General features: G+C 43.1%; 1 protein-coding gene across 3 annotated transcripts; it reads left to right on the top strand.

The window, feature by feature from the left end:
* Nucleotides 1-8,010: 8,010 nt before the first annotated feature.
* hdr (hematopoietic death receptor) lies at nt 8,011-15,193 on the top strand. Of its 3 annotated transcripts, none has more exons than XM_080308895.1 (10): nt 8,013-8,179; nt 10,069-10,222; nt 10,368-10,496; nt 10,625-10,736; nt 10,976-11,067; nt 11,281-11,373; nt 13,330-13,370; nt 13,490-13,570; nt 14,377-14,413; nt 14,623-15,193. In XM_080308895.1, exons 1-10 carry the CDS (start codon nt 8,156-8,158, stop codon nt 14,907-14,909), a joined length of 1,050 nt encoding a protein of 349 aa, XP_080165021.1. In that variant the 5' UTR covers nt 8,013-8,155; the 3' UTR covers nt 14,910-15,193. The 3 variants fall into 3 exon arrangements, with proteins under 3 accessions (XP_080165022.1, XP_080165021.1, XP_026043073.1); XM_026187288.2 differs by having other exon boundaries at nt 13,490-13,726; XM_080308896.1 differs by lacking the exon at nt 13,490-13,570 and having other exon boundaries at nt 8,011-8,179.
* Nucleotides 15,194-15,436: the final 243 nt, after the last annotated feature.

The following is a 15,436-nucleotide window of genomic DNA, read 5'->3' as shown; positions in this document are numbered from 1 at the left end:
AAACAAATATCAATTTATAATTGTCTCTGAATAATGGGGAAGGCTGAAGATAACACAAGAGTGGAGAGACTCCTGTTGCTTTCATATAATGTGCAGGCCAGTTACACATAAGCCACATTTCCAGTTCTTTAACTGAATTTAATCAGTGTAACTGTGTCATATAATTGTTCAGTCATTAAACACTCTGATGTTTCGGACTGCATGTTTAAAGTATTGCTGTTATTGCTGTGCATTTTGTTTTTAAAGCATATTTCCAATCACTGCATGTAATGTTTAAGAAGGTTCAGGTTGACACAATGGTTGCATTTAATGAATTGCTTCTTATCCACTTCTATTTGTTAGTCTTTAATCCCATGGAGTTGCTGTAGCATATATTCTAGCAGCTGTTTCACGGTTAAAAACCCTGCTAATGATTTCTGACCACTGAAAATAAAGGGATAAAGGGATTGGATAAGTGGAAGAGAAGGGATGGATGGAAATAAAGGGATTTTATTCTGATGTGGGTTAGGAAATACTGACTTTGTATTAACATAATGCAGCTCTTAGTAGAATATGACCATCCATCCATCCCATCCATCCATTTTCATCCGCTTTGTCTGGGGCCGGGTCGCGGGGGCAGCAGCCTAAGCAAAGAGGCCCAGACCTCCCTCTCCCCAGCCACCTCCTCCAGCTTATCCGGGGGAATACCAAGGTGTTCCCAGGCCAGCCGAGAGATATAATCTCTCCAGCGTGTCCTGGGTCTGCCCCGGGGCCTCCTCCCGGTGGGACATGCCTGGAACACCTCACCCAGGAGGCGCCCAGGGGGCATCCTTGTCAGATGCCCGAACCACCTCAGCTGGCTCCTTTCGATGTGGAGCAGCAGCTGCTCTACTCTGAGCCCCTCCCGGATGGCCGAACTTCTCACCCTATCTCTAAGGGAGAGGCCAGCCACCCTTCGGAGGAAGCTCATTTCTGCCGCTTGTATCCGCGATCTCGTTCTTTCGGTCACTACCCACAGCTCGTGGCCATAGGTGAGGGTAGGGACGTAGATCGACCGGTAAATTGAGAGCTGGAACTCATCCCCGACCCGGAGTGGGCACTCCACCCTTTTCCGGCTGAGAACCATGGCCTCAGATTTGGAGGTGCTGATCCTCATTCCCGCTGCTTCACACTCGGCTGCGAACCGCTCCAGTGCGAGCTGGAGGCCCCCACCCGATGAAGCCAACAGAACCACATCATCTGCAAAAATCAGAGATGAGATTCTGAGGCCACCAAAGCGAAAGCCCTCCGCCACTTGGCTGCGCCTAGAAATCCTGTCCATAAAAATTATGAACAGAACCGGAGACAAAGGGCAGCCCTGGCGGAGCCCATCACCCACCGGGAACGAGTCCGACTTATTGCCGGCAATGCGAACCAAGCTCTTGCAACGGTTGTATAGGGATCGAATGGCCCGTAGCAATGGGCCAGACACCCCATATTCCCGCAACACCTCCCACAGGACACCCCGAGGGACACGGTCGAATGCCTTCTCCAAGTCCACAAAACACATGTAGACTGGTTGGGCAAACTCCCATGCACCCTCAAGTATCCTGGAGAGGATAAAGAGCTGGTCCAGTGTTCCGCGACCAGGACGAAAACCGCATTGTTCCTCCTGTATCCGAGGTTCGACTAACGGACGAACTCTCCTTTCCAGCACCCTGGCATAGACTTTCCCAGGGAGGCTGAGGAGTGTGATCCCCCTGTAGTTGGAACACACCCTCCGGTCCCCTTTCTTGAAGATGGGGACCACCACCCCGGTCTGCCAGTCCACAGGTACTGCCCCTGATCTCCACGCAACATTGCAGAGGCGTGTCAACCAGGACAGCCCTACAACGTCCAGAGCCTTCAGGAACTCGGGGCGGACCTCATCAACACCAGGGGCTCTGCCACCAAGGAGTTGTTTAACTGCCTCAGTGACCTCGCCCCCGGAAATTGGCGGGTCATTCCCCTCATCCCCAGACTCTGCTTCCTCCTCGGAAGACGTGTCAGTGGGATTAAGGAGGTCCTCGAAGTATTCCTTCCACCGCCTGACAATTTTCTCAGTCGACGTCAGCAGCGCTCCGCCAGCACTATACACAGTGCAGGTAGAGCACCGCTTTCCCCTCCTGAGACGTCTGACGGTTTGCCAGAATCTCTTCGAGGCAGCCCGAAAGTCTTTTTCCATGGCCTCTCCGAACTCCTCCCACACCCGAGTTTTTGCTTCAGCCACTGCCCGAGCCGCATTCCGCTTGGCCTGTCGATACCTGTCGGCTGCCTCCGGAGTCCCACAGGCTAACCAAGCCCGATAGGACTCCTTCTTCAGCCTGGTGGCTCCCTTCACCTCTGGTGTCCACCATTTGGTTCGGGGATTACCACCACGGCAGGCACCAACCACCTTGCGGCCGCAGCTCAATGCAGCAGCTTCGGCAATGGAGACGCTGAACATGGTCCATTCGGACTCAATGTCCCCAGTCTCCCTCGGAATGCTGTTGAAGCTCTGCCGGAGGTGTGCGTTGAAGATCCCGCGGACTGGGGCCTCTGCTAGACGGTCCCAGCACACCCTCACTACGCGTTTAGGTGCACCAGGTCTGTCCAGCGTCTTCCCCCGCCACCTGATCCAACTCACCACCAGAATATGACCAGTTATACTGAATAGGTTTAAAGTATCAGAAATAAAACCTGCTGCATGTAAAAGTTGATTTGAGGCACAGTTGCCAGTACATTCAAGTAATCCGCCAGCATGTAAACTGAGTTGTATGGACTTTTCCAACTATACTGTCTATAAATTATTTAGCTAGATTTTACATTTTTAGAGCAATCATAGCTTCTTCAATTCCCCAGAGGTTAGAGGAGATTGTGGTTTAAAGTATGATAGTTCCCATTCATAAAGCTCAGGAAGTAAAGGTATGAGTAATAGGCAAAAGATTGTTGTACTGCTAGTCTGATTAAGTGAGGCATGATGAAACACCCTTTCATGCAAACTGTGTAAAATGTGGCGGAACAGATAAGTAAGTTCAAATGTCTCTAAGTGAATCAGTAAGACTAACAAAACATTCATAAGAGCATTGATTGCTTCTCCTGCTCTTGGCTGTGAGGCAATTGGCCCACTGAATTGTGCAATCCTGCTCTAACTGCTAACATTAGCATTGTGGCCAGCTAGGTTATTGTCATTTATGTCAATAGACAAACCCACTGGTGAGCTCAGCATAGAGATGAATGGGCCCAGTCCTAGGCAGCCATCAGCATAGCTTATTATGAAATACTGCCTGTGGAAATATAGCACATGTGTTACCACTTTGAGGCCATCTTAGCCCTGCCTCAAACTGTAACTCTAATTTAGAGTAAATATTTATTGGAAGGTAAATGGACTGATTCTTATATAGCGCTTTTCTACTCTCCCACTCAAAGCAACAACAACATGCCTCATTCACCCATTCACTTCTAAACTCAAGTGCAACTAATAAACATTCACACTCTGATGAACACATCGGAGGGCAATTTGGGGTTAGTATCTTGCTCAAGGATATTTGGCATGCAGACTGGGGGAATTGAACCACCAACCTCCTGATCAGTAGCTGATCTGCTCTACGACCTGAGCCACAGCCACCAGTAATGGAAAACAGTTTTGGTGTGTCTCATTTAGAATGATCAATTTCTTTGTCACCTGATTGCCAAGACCGTGAAACACAGTCTTAAAAAACAAATAAATATTCAGATATCATGGGTTATGATTAGCATCTGCATCAGCGATGACTTGGACCTCACAGGGATTCACTTTTGTGTTTGCTTTTTAAAAATGCTATATCTGTATACTAGTTCAAGATTGCAACTTATTTAGGCTATAGTGTCTACCATGAAGCATCCTGAGGCTTTTAGATTATTATGAATGTTAACCTCTTAACTTAGGGTTAGAGTTGGGGTTAGGTTGGATTTTAGTCACATGTTGAACATGGATAGTTTCTGCAACTATCGAATCAAGTCTCTTACTTGCAACACCATGAATATGTTCCAGCAATGGTATCCCTGAAGGTGTTTGGTTTTTTTTAGATTGAAACACCATATGTGTCTTACCCCACATTAATACAGCACACATGCATGTGATGCCATCAATAGAGGGGAACTTGTGCGCTGACAGAAGTTCCAGATGGAGACCTTGAGCCATGCGGGAACAAAGCCATGAATAGACTTCTCCTAGTATCTGGCTGAATCATAGTGCAAACTAAATAAAATACGCTTTTAGGCCATGTACACCAGCGGCTCTGACCAAAGTCCATCTGGAAGTAAGTCTTGCCACCAAGTAACAATTTGGGCAGTCATTTTGAAGTATAATCTAAAGTCACATAAGAACTGCATGTATGGAATTACCTGTCAAATCTAATGAGAACAGTTGCTCATTTAGAGGGTCGCCACAGTGGATCATCTCCCTCCATCACACTCTGTTCCTCTGATACACTCAACATGTTCAACTTTTCCACCTCCAGCTTCACCTCCTGTCTTTTTGTCAGTGTAACCATATGCAAACCATACACCATGGCATGTCTCAGTGCCATCTACCTTTCTTTCCATTCCTGCTGCTATCCTTCTGTCACAAATCATCCTTGATACTCGTCTCCCCCCACTCCACCCTGCTTGCACTCTCCTTCACCTCTCTTGTGCACTGTCTGTTGCTTTGGACGGTTGACCCCGGGTATTAAAACTCATCTACCTTCACTATCTTTACTCCACCTGTCTTTCTCTCATTCACACTAATATTCTGTCTTGCTTCTGTTGAATGTCATTAATCTTCGCTCCAGTGCATACCTCCACCTGTCCAGATTCTCTTTCACCTGCTCCCTACTCTCACTACAGATCACAATGTCAGCAGCATCGTAGTCCACAGAGACTCATGTCTGATCCCATCTGTCAATCTGTCCATCACTACTGTGAACAAGAAGGGGCTCAGAGTCAGTTCCTGATGTAACTTTGATTTCCCCTTAGTGAGTGTCATGTCTCCCTTTATTAGGTAATGTCACTGGTCAACCTTCTGCTGCTGCCATTCACATCTGACCCAGTCTGGGTACTCTACAATCACACTAGAGTGGATATTGTTAGTGCTCTCGTGAAGCTCATGGCCCTCTAAATCTGGCCACCTTTCCAATGTTGTTCTTATACCCACACTATGGCCATGGCCATTTACCTCTATATGAACACCTTTACCTCCCTTCCATTGTGGCGAAAATAAAGAGCAGTGCTTTCCCATCTTTCCTAACCACCACTTTGGTGCCCCCAAGTTAGACCCTTAACTCTGAGCTGCTCCAGTGGAGCTGCTCAGTGCCAATAGATCTATTGTACTGGACAGCATGTAACTGTGCAAGCATCGACGGGGCATAACTGAAAGGGAAGACTTGCTTTCCTCTGAACTTCCATCGCAGAATAAATTTGTGAACTAAACATCCACACAAGCTGCTAGAGATTAGAAACAAATTAAAATGCAACATTTTTCAGGAATATATGTACCCATTATCTGTATCCATTATTTGCATAAAAGATCATCCTTTATTCAATCAATTTCTTGTCAGTCTTCAAACCTAATGTTGGAATTTTAACATTTAAAAACTTCTAGTTGCACTTCTTTTGCTTATTCACCAGTGTGCAGGTTCACTCTGTCTTTGGATAAGCTTTGTCTAATTCCTCTATGAATAAGCAAGTTCATGTAGGTCTTCAGTTCACTATCTCCTCTTGCACTGTGTGTCAGAAAGATCCCCTTAATCCCTACAGCAAAACCTCCCTCTCAGTATACACATAGGCTCTGTAACAGAAGAAAAGTATATATATATTTTTTCCATATCATTAGAATTGATCTCGACCTCGGCCCGGCCGATGAGCAGAACCCTGTACGGTCTGTCTGAATGCAAAATTCATGTCTTATCTCGGAAAATGTGGCTCAGAGATTCCAGCCACCTCCCGGGCCTTATCATCAAAAAACACAAGTTTGCAGCAGCGTGAGGGGAAACGGTGCAGAAATTCAGAAATGGAACAGACTCTGAATGATTGGGCAAATAAAATAGGTAAAACCAGAAATGTAGTGTTGTACTACAAAGGTGGAGGAATAAGATGTTGATGAGCTGCAATGCGCAGGAAACTTGTTGAGTGACTGGTCTCTATTTCTCAGTGTGCCTGGCAGCCTGTGAAGCCATCAGTCACCCAATCTCTGAGCCTAGAAACAGCCCCGACTGCCTAAAACTGTGAGACCATTTCAGCTCCATCTCAGAGCATCGCAATCAACAGACTGAAACGGAGGTTTTATTCCTCTCCGCATCCACAGCCCACTGCTTCCTGTCGGCCTGCATATCTGCGCGCTGCAGACAACTGCTCATTAGATAATGCTAAACTGGCACTCCCAAGCATGAGGTTTGCTAAACACTGTGGTGATGGCTGACTTCATGCAGTTTGTGATGAAAGCGTTTGTACAATAGTCTGTTTTCCCCCATTATCCCGTGAGGGGCTAACAGGCGAGAGAGGCACCTCTTGGAACTGTTATTCACTTTGCAATACAGCAGCAATTTGAATGTTTGAATGCTGAGCTCATTCAGAGTGAAAGCGATCATACACCAGGTCAGATCCAACATATCTGATTTTATTTGCATAAATTTTATGTTTAAAATAGGGAAAAGCTCGGTTTGGTATAAGAGAAGCAAATGTTTCTGTTTAGAGCTTCACACACTCAGATCTTTCAGATAAAAGCACTGCATCCCACTGTAGGCTTAGACATTATCTTACATTTTACATTCTACAAACTGTTCATCACCTATACCTCTAATATTACTGTAAAAAAAAAATTACATATCGTTTTCAGGATTCAGGCAGCTCATTTTATCTCATTTCTCTGTAGCTTTGGCACCACGTATGTTACCAATGTGATAAGGTGTAGCCACAAAACTACACTTGTGTTTCCTCATGTGAATCATGTGCAGTATTTGTGAGTTTAGTCATGATTTACTCAGCGTGCAACTGTTTTTGTTTGTTCGTTTTCTCACCTTAACTTTAAAACTGTTTTCAGTATAAATGTTCACACCCAGAGATGGCAAACTATGTTTGCTTAACCCCTGAGCAAAAGTACAGCATTTTTGAAGTTGTACTGATAATAATTTGCCATTGCGTGTTGTTTTATACTACTGCATTCAAAAAATATTCCTTAACAGAGGCTGAGATTAAAAGCACTCTTTAATAGTTTCCCCAGGAATTATTTCCCCCAGGGATCAATAAAGTATTCTGATTCTGATTCTGATTCTAATAGAATAATTTCACCATATTTTAAATCAGTATTCTCAGTAATCAGTCATAAGGCCTCTTACATGAAAGCAGTGTCTGCTTGCAACCACGTTACATTTTAATAATTTCATTTAAATGAATTATAGCTTAAAAAGAAGAAAAAGAAGACCAAGAAAAGAGGAGGGGCGGGGTTAATATCCCAAATATGCGAAATTGAAATAACCGTAATAGCTTGAGGAAAAAGTCCAGTGTTATGTCTTGGGTTTTTGTGTTTTTTGTTTTTCCATCCCCGGGGCCTAATGAGACTGAATTGTGTTTTTTAATTTAAATAGACGCCTTATCGTCTGTGAAACACTCTGGTCAATATTTGTTCTGAGCAGCCGACGGGGAGACGTTTGTCCACAGGGCGTTTTAACGCCACCGTTTTAAACCCAGCCTTACTCTGAACCTAAACAGCCAGCTGCTCTTCCAGAAACTTAGCACTAAGATGGCACAGGTGACGTCAGCTGGGGGTCAGTACAAAATCTTCTACATCATCTACAATGCTCGCTAATAATTATTGATAATCATTGATAACGTTGCAGCTGAAGATGATTTAAATTATACTAATAAAAAATACACATATTTTATTATCATTACTTCTTGTGCCATATAGGCCGCTTGGAGTAAAGACTGACTTTATCAGTGGGGCTGTTTTTGTCGCCTCCTGTTTGTGAGCTGAGACTGGGCTGCTTTGTACTTTGGCCCCGCCTGTCAGCTACGTCATTAATTCAGAGCCGTCTCACACCTGAGTTAAACTTTTGAGACAGTAGCCTACAGGACGCTACGGTGGTAAATCTAAATCGATTTGCTCTGAGTTACCGTGGAATAATTGGAAGTCTGTGGAGGCCGACATTTTTAGTAGAAGATGAAGCACGTTCCTATGTTTGTGGTAAGTCATGTTGTCTTTTTAAACATCTACAAAGCTTGCTGTGGTTTCACGGACCGGTGTTGTACCGGCGTCAGTCAGTCAGCGTGAAGTTTCTGTAAACAGCTTCCTTGTGACTCATTTTTAAAAATGGAGATCCTTCAAAGTAATAACAGTGCTTTTAATGTTTCGCGACAACCGCGGGGCAATTCTAATATTTATGTTAAGCTATTAACTTAATAAAAAGTTAATTATGTAAACTTTTAAGGGTTTTTTTGTTGTTGTTTTGATTTGTTTATTGAGGACCGAAGTGACTAGAATTGTCAGGGGTTGTCGAACCAAAGTTTAGCCTCCCGTTGACTGTAAATAAAAATGAGAGACCTCTGGCAATTTTCCGGTTTACTGGTTTGCGCAAGATGTCGCATTTATGTGTCGAAAGTGTCACAAGGCGCTGTGTGAACTCAGGTGTGAAATTCCTCGTGGGCTCACCAAAAAGTCACTTTATTTCTGTTTTCCCCACCTGAGACACTGCACTGAAACTAGTCGACAGTTTGTGGTTGACTGTCATCGGCGACTGATCACTGAATAAAAAGAATACACGTTACTCCACAGCGCGTGTTTTCCTGTGTACCGGGCGCTATGTTGCGCCTAACTTTAAGAGCGTGTACATTTTAAATGTCTTTAATTTTCGCAAAGATCCTATTGGTAAACTCCGGATAAAAATGGCCTGGCCTTATTGTTTGAGCCTTTTGTATAGCTTTCGGCTTGATTTTGAGCTGCCTAAAAGTTTTATTTTGATTCAATATTTTCTAATATGTTTGATTATGTGCATAAAGCGAGGGAAATGATGGTTTGCATTACGTCAGAGATCACTTCCATCGACATAAAGTGCTACTTTATAGACACCCAGTAGAAACAGGTATTGGAAATATAAACTTTTTCTTAAAAAAAAAATTAAACTCTTCTGTATGTCTTTGTGTATAAACAAGGTCTCTTTAGGGTTTTTTTTTCCTTTCCAAAGTACTATTAAATATGCTTAAGCACGCCATTTCTACTTTCCAGTGAAGGCAGGGGATTAAAATTCTTATAACTGGTACTTTCACACACAGGTGAGTGTTTGTCTGTCTCTCCATGTCTCCTGGGAGATGCCCTCACAGTAACTAGGGCACCTGATGGTGTTACGAAATCATGGGTGTGATTTCCTTATTTGGTTATTCCTGCAAAGTGTTGGCCATATTAGGACACACTGTTTGTGGATCACGTTTCCTGTTATTTAAAACCTGTTGCTCAATATTAAGAAAGAATAAATCAGCTCGGATACTTTGGTACACTTTCTTAATACTGAATCCACCAGGCTTAGTTCAAGGAGTGTTGGAAGGAAATCCCCTTCTCCCCCACCCACCTGTGCAGCACTGACTTGTTTATTTGCTTTCAGAGTGAAGTGGCGTGTTCTTAAATGTGACCTAATCTGACTCACATCATCATACAAGAAAGCTTCCAAAGAATAATGGCTTATATACTTATGTTTGTAGTGAAAATGTTTTCAGTTAGCCAAAACATATAATCAGAGATTATGTTTCTGTAAAACCCATAAAATGAGTTCTTTAATATAATCAATTTGGAATCTCTTAAGTCAAAACATGGAAAAAAAAGATGAAAGCGGTGCACTTCATATTTTTACTTAAGGTAGTTTCATGACTATAACGAAGCAGGTTTTTGCTCATAAGTCACCATGTTTTATCCCAGTTTCCCATTCTTGTCTGATCATAACTAGTTTTGGCACCTTAATGTAACCAAACATCACCCCACCTGCCTGTTTAGGGACTCTTTTTAAAAAAAACCTGTTTATTCACCACTCTGACTTCCATTTATTTGTTGTTATTTTTTTTTAAACCCCACATCCAAATCCAAAGGTTTTTGTGCCTGTCCTGGTCGTTCTCCTCAAATCCACCACAGCATACCCACAGGCTGGTCTTAAAGTGGGAAACGGCAGAGCACGGCGGCAGGCCAACTGCCCGGCAGATCAGTACGAACACGGCAACCTCTGTTGTTTGAATTGTAAAGCTGGTAAGTCTCATGAAACTGAACTTCTGTAATAATTTCAAACCAGTAAGCCATCAAAAGCCACATGAAATGGCCTTATTTAGGTAGAGTCACATGTTCAGTTGACGGAGACTTATAAAGTGTGTGTGTGTGTGTGTGCGTGCTCTAGGCACATATGTGAAATCACCCTGCAGTGTAGATGGAGAGAGGGGGCAGTGTGAGGAGTGTGACTACGATACATACATGAAGCATGACAACCGACTGAAGTTCTGCTTGAAGTGCACACGGTGTCGCCCAGGTAATTCTGCTTGACGGCTTTATACCATCGATCAGAATGAAAAGGTTCACTATTGATTGTTCTTGTAGTCGGCGTGCTCAGAGCATAAACTCTGACTAAACAAGGTCTCTTTCATGTTACTCTCTCAGATGAGGAAATTGTAAGCGCATGCACTCACACTGAAGACACTAAATGTCAGTGCAAACCAGGGAGATTTTGTGATCCTAACCAAGCATGTGAGGTGTGCTTGAAGTGTTCACGGTAAGTGTCTGCAAATTATTCAAAATCAGTAAAGACACAAGTATAAGGAGGGAGTGGATATAGTGGGTGTTGAATGTGAAGCTGCCAGGCAGGAGGAAAAGAGGAAGAGGGTTGGTGTGACAGAAGACGATGCTAGATGCAGATTGTCCACTCTGGTGACTCCTAAAGGGAGCAGCGGGAAGAAGACTGACATTTAGGTCTTTAAACCTTTCGATTTATTTTGCTTCTCTCCTAACTAGGTGTGCAGAGGATGAAGAGAAAGTGAGGAACTGCACATCAACCTCCAACACGGAGTGCAAGAAGATCCAGAACAAATCTGGCTCTGATCCAGGTACACTACTCTGGCAGATGCATGCAAGACTTTTTGTTACACTGGGATAAATGTATATTTACAAAGTCAGATTTTCCAGGCCAGAAACAAATGATATCAGAGATTCACTCGCACTGTACATTGATTCAAGCCATGAATCTCTTTGGGGGCGGGGTGTCTGTAAATGGCCAATGACTGTCTCTTATGTTTTTTTGTTTTGTTTTTCTTAAACAGGTATCACTGTGGTGGTGGTTGTGGTGGTGCTGTGTGTCCTCGCTGCCATAACATTTGCTGGGATATTTTTCTACAAGAGGAGACGTAAAATGGGTACGTTGTTCTTATACAGATGTTGGATCCTAATATTAAAATCACCTTGATGCAAAAGTTTGTTAGTGCTCTGATAGGCTGTCGACCTGTTCATTGAGTCCTTCACATTTTGTCTGTGTTAGCTGGGGAGGATGGATAGTTTTCGCATTATAATGGGGTAAACAAACCTAAACGATAAAGATACACATGCCATAGTTTGTATCTTTTGTAGTAGGGTTAGTACTTCTGTGACTGGAGCTAATGCTTCTGCTGCTCGTCTGAACGTGTGGCAACTACACAGTTGTGTGATGTTCTGGTGGCCACTGCAGCTGGCCGTGTCCACTCAAGAAAATGCTTTTGACCAGCTGTATCAGAAGTATTATCTGCTCAGCATTGCCGAAGTGAAGGCCTGATGATTTTTAAGCTGTCCAGAACAGTATAGACATCAATTTTACAAATGCCCCAATGTAAACTAAATGCTCCACCTCCACATTCCTGGTGTCACAGAAGTCACCAACCTGGCCAGGTGTGGTCTTGGGGCATGACATAGAGCAGCAAATCATCAAAATGTAGGGGTGGGTTGTTGTGTTTTGGGGTTTTTTTGTTGTTGTGTGTGTTTTTTTTGTTTTTGTTTTTTTGCTTGAAAAATATTCATTTCAACCTATTGTCTAGATGGTTCCTGATCACTCTTAAACAAATTCACTTGTTATTTCAGCTCTGATCGCTGTCAGCAGGAGCAGTGTTGTAGGGTCCAAGCACTTAAAGCAGATGCTCGAACTGTTTAAAATTTTGGTCTTGTGTGTGTAGTGATACAGCTTTGCAGTGTTATTGCTCTGACAGGTGTCAATGCTGTGGGAAGGACTTGTACTTTGTTTTTCTTCACACCACAAACAGATGAACTGCTGATATTAAATTGATGCTGCCACAATATTTTCATGCACTTGTTGAGGCCTGGCTCTCATTAACACAGATCTTGAGCCCGCTGGCCTCTGCAGTCAGTCTGACACATAAGCATACGCTAATAAATGCTGAGACACACCTGCTGCAACCGAATGACTGAAAATAAAGTTCCACTCAACATTTCTGGATTCCCTCTCTGACCTTCACAGCATTGTTTTGGGAACCCTGTTAGTAAAGTCTTATCAATGACGCATTTTCCCACAATGCTGTCAGTATGCCATCTTTGAGAGCAAGATAAGAGCTTCTCACAGGATGGGATATTTTGACTGCACAAGGCCAAACTCTCCTGTAATCAGACTGTTTAGAGCAGATGAGATTTTCAAATGGCACATGAAATGAGTAAAACATGGTAAGAAAATTAACAGTTCTGGATAATTGTGGGACTGTTCATCACATGTGGAACAGTGTTGAAAGACTGAAAAGCTATTAAGTATAAGTTGAGACACCAGACGGCGTGATAGAGGATATACATGTGTGCAGAAACCTGTTACAATGGACGTGCAGTTTCAGGTGTGATGATCTAAGAGCAGCAGATGAGCTGCTAACACAACATGCTGACTATGTTGGGATCAGGTGTAACTGATTAAAGCCTAATTATCAAGTACGCCCTCTCAGCAAACATGTTAACCGCAGTCTGTTGGGGTGTATATCATTACCATGCAGGCCTCGCATAGAGGTGGGCTGCTGTTGGCGAGTTCACTAAAGTACTTTTCCAATTGGACTGAGCCACGTGAAGATGCTTTTCCCAGTTTGTGCTGTTGACCATGCTGCTGGTAAACTGGGCCGGGTCCAACATAAACTGGAACTGCTGGGCAGGCTTTCCGGCCGACTGATGAAAATCCTCAGTGACACACAGTGTCCAGGAGAGGCTGCACACTGCTAGAACTGATGCAGAGCAGCAGCAGCAGGTTCTGCTCAGTTGATGAAATTTGAGCTCAGACAAAAATTAAATAACTTTGTGTTGGAAAGTTGTGAATTCTTGGAAGTTGCATAATTCTCTTCACATTCTTTCCTCAGGCTCTCAGAGAAATCGGTCTGACAGGAGCAAAGCAGAACAGGTGAGTGACTCATGTTTTCCATTAATGTACAAAAATAGCCAAACATGGCGATGAGCTGAATGGAAATGGCTTTCCCAAGGTAACTTAAATGACAGAGACTCTCTTAACATGTTCTTCAGCAATACACTGCCATCCAGACTCCTGAGGATAAGGACACTCAAAGACCAACCAGCACAAATCTAATCCTGTCCCAGCATCTGGTGAGAGTTAAATCCCCCAACATTGCTGAGGATGAGCGTCAAATTCTCAGTCCAAGCCTCAACAGCTCAGCCAGTAACTCCCAGCACAGCCTAACAGACGCGCTCACACCTGCCCCTCAAGCCAGCCCTGTGGTTTCAGCGCAGCTTCACAGGAGGGTGAGAGCTGCAGCTCATCTCATCGCCTGCTTCATCCTTGCTTCTTGTCTTGTTTGCTGCTATTAACTAATGCTCTGCTGCTCTAACAGCCTCCGCTGTCTTACTGTCTGTCCTCATGTTCCAGTTTACCCACTTTGATTTTCATGCTACACACGACTCCTTACATGACAGAAAGAGCCTCAGAATCCTACCTGCTCCCAGTTGCAGAGGGACAGGTCTGCAGTCATGGATAAACCTCAGTGACTTGCTTCTTCCGTACTGCACTCCAGTATGTTGGAGCAAATTCTCTCAACAATCAGGAGCCGTATAAGAATCCTGTGACTCTCGGTTTAAGAATTACCTTTAACATTTGATCTTCAGTGTCTCAGGCTGCTGTTATTGTGTTAGTGGAAACTTAATGAGTCACCTGGTCCTTCAAACACCTGAAGATTAACAGGGAATGCTCCTTATCAGTCTCGCTATCTCGTGTCTCCTTTCATTTTCCATCCGCACTGACAGGAAAATGCATCACTGTATTGTGTAAGATCTTTTAGATAAATGCTTTTCCTTTCATTTCACCTGCTTATAAATAAGACATGCTTTTGATTTAGCAGGTCTTACAATTTCTGACTTTTTATATGTTAATGCCTGTTTGCTTTTGTTTCATTTAGGAAGAGGTGCCACTTCCCAAGCTTGTTCCTGTGAATGGTAAAGTATTTTGACTTTTATTCCTGATCTCACCCACTGCATAACACACAAGCACCTGCTGTTAAACACAACATTAGATAAAGCTTCCAAGCTTTCATGCCACCACGCTGCTTTTAATTGCAGTCCAGTTGGCTGTCAAAATGTTTATCAGTGTTATCAGCACAAGTCGTTAATGTGATGGAGTGAAGGTTGTTGTTTGTTTTTTGCAGGTGAAGAGTCTCTCAGGAAGTGCTTTGAATATTTTGAAGAACTAGATGTGAACTATCACAAGAGGTTTTTCCGTCAGCTTGAAATTAGTGACAATGTCATCAAAAGCAAAGAGAACCTTCCCTATGAAGACAGGATCCATGAACTGCTGCATATTTGGGTGGAGAAAGAAGGTAAAGGAGCGAGCTTAAATGACCTGCTGCAGGCTTTGAATATCCTGAACCAAAGGCGAACTGCTGAGACGATCCACCAGAAGGCTGTGGACGGCGGTCACTTCCTGCTTTTGTAGGGGGAGACTATGTAATTGTCTCAAACTAGTAGTGGTCAGAATAGGAACAAAACAAACTTGGATACCTCAAAGTGTGTATGTTGTTGAAGCTGCTGCTGTTTCAGTAAGCACATCTTACTAGACTGTAGCGTGAGCTCTTGAGGTAAATATGCCTGCTTGAACTAACTTATTCCAAACTGACAGAATTCAGTCGTTTTTCTTATCTGACTGTGAGCCATGTATTCCTGTCAGCTCCATAGTGTTAAGTATTTCATTAATGCCTGTAATAAAAAAAAAGAAAAAAATTATATATATATATATATATATATATATATATATATATATATATATATATATATATATATATATATATATATATATATATATATATATATATATATATATATATATATATATAATTTTTTTCTTTTTTTTTTTTTTTGCGCTGATCCCAAACCTCATTAAAGCTTGTTTCAGCGAAAGTTATGTTCAGACATTTATTGTAATCTAACAGTGTCCTGAAGAGTCGATGTATGTTTCAGTTTGGT

The sequence above is a fragment of the Astatotilapia calliptera genome, chromosome 12, assembly GCF_964374335.1.
Source record: "Astatotilapia calliptera chromosome 12, fAstCal68.1, whole genome shotgun sequence".
Taxonomy (NCBI): Eukaryota; Metazoa; Chordata; class Actinopteri; order Cichliformes; family Cichlidae; genus Astatotilapia; species Astatotilapia calliptera.
The sequence above is the reverse complement of the archived record's forward strand: the minus strand, read 5'-3'. Positions and strand labels throughout refer to the sequence as shown.

Coding starts and splice junctions, on each gene's coding strand:
- hdr (XM_026187288.2), top strand. CDS start 8,156: ATGAAGCACGTTCCTATGTTTGTG. Junction 13,727..14,376: donor CAGCGCAGCTTCACAGGAGG/GTGAGAGCTGCA, acceptor TGTTTCATTTAG/GAAGAGGTGCCACTTCCCAA. Junction 14,414..14,622: donor CAAGCTTGTTCCTGTGAATG/GTAAAGTATTTT, acceptor TGTTTTTTGCAG/GTGAAGAGTCTCTCAGGAAG.